At 45.9% G+C, this 4,315-nt stretch overlaps 1 protein-coding gene across 1 annotated transcript in view; it reads left to right on the top strand.

Moving 5' to 3' along the window:
- The first annotated feature begins 6 nt into the window (after positions 1–6).
- Positions 7–4,315, top strand: part of GPC6 (glypican 6) — a 1,100,804-nt gene continuing 1,096,495 nt past the window's right edge. The window contains exon 1 of the mRNA XM_077780097.1: positions 7–491. Within this exon, the coding sequence (XP_077636223.1) occupies positions 332–491 (160 nt within the window). The 5' untranslated portion in view covers positions 7–331. The remainder of the gene's footprint in view (positions 492–4,315) is intronic.

Raw genomic sequence — 4,315 nt, 5'->3', positions numbered from 1 at the left:
GCCCCGAAGCCCCATGTTGTTTTTTTAAACACTCCTCTGCCTTCTCTCCCTCGTTTTGGTCCCGCCGTTTTCGATCTGGGGGGGCTAGAGGAGCAAGGCGGCTGTTTTCCCAGCCAGCCCCGGTTGGCTTGCCGTCCTCCATCTGGCTTATAAAAGTTTGCTGAGCGCAGTCCAGAGGGCTGCGCTGCTCGTCCCCTCGGCTGGCGGAAGGGGGTGACGCTGGGCAGCGGCGAGGAGCGCGCCGCGGGCTCTGGCGGGCTTTCAGCTCGAGGGGCAAGGTGAAGAGCGCACGGGCCCCGGGGCTTACCGAGCTGGATCTGGACGCCGCACCATGCCTTCTTGGATCGGGGCTGTGATTCTTCCCATCTCCGGGCTGCTGCTGTCCCTCCCGGCCAGGGCGGAGGTGAAGGCTCGGAGCTGCGGCGAGGTCCGCCAGGCGTACGCTGCCAAGGGATTCAGCCTGGCGGACATCCCCTACCAGGAGATCGCAGGTAAGCGCGGGCGCGCGGCCCGCCAGGCTGCAGCCCTCGGCGGCCGCAGGGCCNAGCGGGGGCCCGGGAGCCCCCCGCACCCCCTTTCTGGGCGCCGGCGGCGTGTGGGGAGCACTCGGTCTCCGGCAACTTGCGCGGCGGCCCGAGTGCGTGTTCTCCGGCTCTTAGCTCCAACCGAATCGGAGCTTCTCTGTTGCTCTGTGAATGAAACGTGTCGGGGAGCGAGAATCAGGCTGCGCGAGGCCGGGGGCTGCCGCGAGGGCGCGGGCCGCTCCATCCCGGCCGCCCGAGTCCTCGGTGACCTCAGATGCTCGAAGCGGAACGCCGAGCGTCCACCAGCCTCCTTGCGTGTGGCCAAAGAGCTGGTCGAGGGGGGCCAAGCTTCTTGCAGATTTCTTAAAGCATCCCCGTTTCCATACGTAATGCAATTGCTATTTTGTTACGCTTGATCTGCACACGCTGCAAGTGAAGGTGTGCACTTACACCGACATGAACACATTTGGATCAATTGAGGCATTGGGGGAAAAAAATAGCCCATGCCCACGCCAGCAGCCCCGAGCAGTGTGCACGGGGAGCCTTTTTCTATTCTGAGCCAGACGTAGCCAGCCTCTGGTGAGTCGGAGGCGGAACCCGTGGTGAATTATAAGTCTACTTTGCTATCCTGTCACTTCCCCTCGTTTTTCCAGAACTCCTTAATTTGTTAATCACTGAATAGAGAGCGACTGCCCCCACAGCTCCTTAAGTTTCTTAACTCTCCTTACCCTCTGCCTACTGTTATTTCATTCTTTGTAATTAATTGATAAGGATCAGCTTTGCTTTTTTCCTCCTCCCCAAATCTCAGGGAATTCAACTTTTAAAAGGTTTGATAGCATGGCTCACTGCTTCTAGGAACTTTTTCTCCTCTAATCTGGGCTTTTTCAGACTGCATCTTTTAAACGCACAGATATTTCCCAGCATGATTTCAGATATGATATCTCAGAGAAGAAAATAGTTGAGTATTTTTAAATTGCTTCGGTATTCTTTAGTGGCTTATGGGACTTTCAGGGGACTGCACTCCATCCTTAGCATGAGGCAATCTCCTTAATATCAAAGTGAAGGTTTTTAGGGTAAATAGTTTCTGCACTCAACCATTTACTATCCCAAGAACATTTCCAGTGGTTAAAATAAATCCTTTAGTAGATTTTTAACTACAGCTCTTTTGGTTTCTTCTTTCCCTCCACCTCCTGACAATTACAGTGCTCATAATTAGCTATTAATTTCTAAAACGTGCACTTTGTTAAACTCACTTTCTAGGACTGAGGGGTACTGTTGACTTTGCCTAACCATAGCGTGCTTTGATACTGGTGGAAATGATCAAGATACAGGTCACTGTGGTGTCAGAGACACATCTGGTAGAAAGACAATTAAAAGATCGTTGTATGTATACATATCCATATATATGTGTGTGTGTATGTATATATATGTGTGTGTGTGTGTACATATACATCAACGTGAACTACTCAGTGCTATGTGTTGTTGTTGGAATAACCATTGAGGAAATATGTCCCATTATTAAAGAAAAACACTGTTTGGCTCTTCCCTAGTTCTGATACTATTGACATTTTATTATCAAGTAAATGGTGGGTATCCTTTCCTTAAATTCTCTTTTCATCCTTTGCGTTATTTGGACTTTTAATGGTTTGCTTGAGAAATGGCATATGCCATTAGTCTGCCAGGGAACATGAATTTAAAGGAACTGCTGTTCATAATTTAGATTCATGAGAGCTGTTTCTAATTGAAAGATATTTGCAGGTAGTTTGCCTGGTAAAATAACTGAGAAGTAATAAGGACATTATGCTTCATCATGACATTATTAAAGTTTTACTCAGAACTCACAATTGTGAAATAGTGTTGCCCTTTTCTATTCTAGGATAAAAGGGAGTTCTTCAAACTCCATAGATGAGGGGCTGTGATGGGTAATATATAAAGTTATACTCTCAGAGAGTGCTTGGGAGGCCTTTAAGGGCCAGTTTGCACCATTAATCTTCACTCAGCGCTGATTTTAAGCCATCCCAGGCAGATCAGATAGACTATCTGTCCTGTGTGAAAGGCCTGGGAAGGGGGAGACTCCTGACCCCCTTTCAGCAATCCATTCTGATACTTAGTAATTCTTGTGGTATCAAAATGTTTCCAGATAACTAGCCCAGAGCCTTCCCCGTGTACATGCTTATTTTCTCTTATTCTGTCTTCTGGGAAGGGATTGAGCAGTAAGTCAAGTTCTTTGTTAGGGGTGTTGTTTTGATCAAAGGTAGGTATGAAACATCCCAGTCTTTCTTTGAGCATCGGTAATGTTCTCTCATTTTCCCATCCCAACTCCTCTTTATGGCTCTAAACTTTTAAAAGAACTCAAGAACTGAAAAGAGCATCTGCTTCAAAGACTGGGCATTTCAGGGAATGCTGTTTTATGCTTACTGAGCCACTATTTTATGTCTTGAGCCTTCTTGGAGTCATTCATTATAACCCCTCAGAGCTGACTAATGGTGACTTATTGGCCTACATGTCCACTTTTTCCATTAGTTATCTAATGCAGTCATATTTAATCATCCCTCATGTAGAGATTACTGTGTACCCCAGCCCCTATTTAAACATTACCTGCTTCTAAAACATTAAATACTAACTTATTGATTCCTTTTAATAACTTTGTAGATCTCATCATTATCCCCATTTTATAGATGAAAAGACTGAGCGACAGAGAAACTTAAATAATTAACTGGCCCAAGGATGACTCAGCTAGAAGGCAGTGAGGTGAGAATTCCAACCCAGGCAATCTGTCTCCAGGTACTGGAGTCATAGACTTAATCCTGCCCACTGCCATTCTGCATTTGTTGAATGAATGCAGGCAAAATCAATTCTTTCCTCACCAATGGGTGTATAGCCTACTATTATCAGTCACCATGTGTATTCCCTCATAGTTCATGCTGAATGTTTTTCTATTTACTTGCAACAGGGACAATTTTTCAAAATCGCTTTGTAGTTGAATTTTATGTTCTCAGGAATTGGCCATGCTACCATCACTAAATCGTTTGGGCATGTATGTACTTCCCAATTGTTTTTTTTTTTTTTAATTCTAGGAGAGAGAGAGAGAGAGAGAGAAAACGTGAGCAGTGGAGGGTCAGAGAGAGAGGGAGACACAGACTCTGAAACAGGCTCCAGGCTCTGAGCTGGCAGTCAGCACAGAGCCCGACGCGGGTCTCAAACCCATGAACCGCGAGATCATGACCTAAGCGAAAGTCAGACGCTTAACCTACTAAGCCACCCAGGCGCCCCCCGATTGATTTGTTAATTGTATCTATGTAGTTACATAAAGATGGAAACTAAAGAACATGTGTTGGTAGTTTTCATTTTACTGGACCTAGATGAATATCGGGTTAGTACACCAAAGTTTGCTGCGGGAAGTCATCATAGGGTAGAGGGAGGAGGGACGTTTATCTCCGCAGATTAGGAAGGAAATGTAATTGTTTTCTCAGTATTCTGTCTGTTTTTGTGTCGCAGGTGGAGAGTTGGGCTACAGGTGGGTAATAAAGCATTAAACTCTTTCCTGTCTCTTTAATGCGAGTTAATCTCAACATTCTAAAAATCTGTTTCAAAATCAAATTAAGAAAAGACTACTGTTTTCTGCTGATATACTACTGGCTTTCTTAAGTTCTTTAGTGTTTTCAAATTTTAGAGTTTGTAATGCATTTTTTTTACCTGGTCTTTGTACAACAATCCTTTCCTTTCTCTGGTGGGTTTCCCAGGGAACCTGTCCTCTCTCCCTCTGCAACCCCCCCCTCCCTCCACTTAAG

Source organism: Crocuta crocuta, unplaced genomic scaffold (assembly GCF_008692635.1).
Source record: "Crocuta crocuta isolate KB4526 unplaced genomic scaffold, BGI_CrCroc_1.0 scaffold188, whole genome shotgun sequence".
Taxonomy (NCBI): domain Eukaryota; kingdom Metazoa; phylum Chordata; class Mammalia; order Carnivora; family Hyaenidae; genus Crocuta; species Crocuta crocuta.
This window is presented reverse-complemented; position numbering and strand designations above follow the sequence as displayed.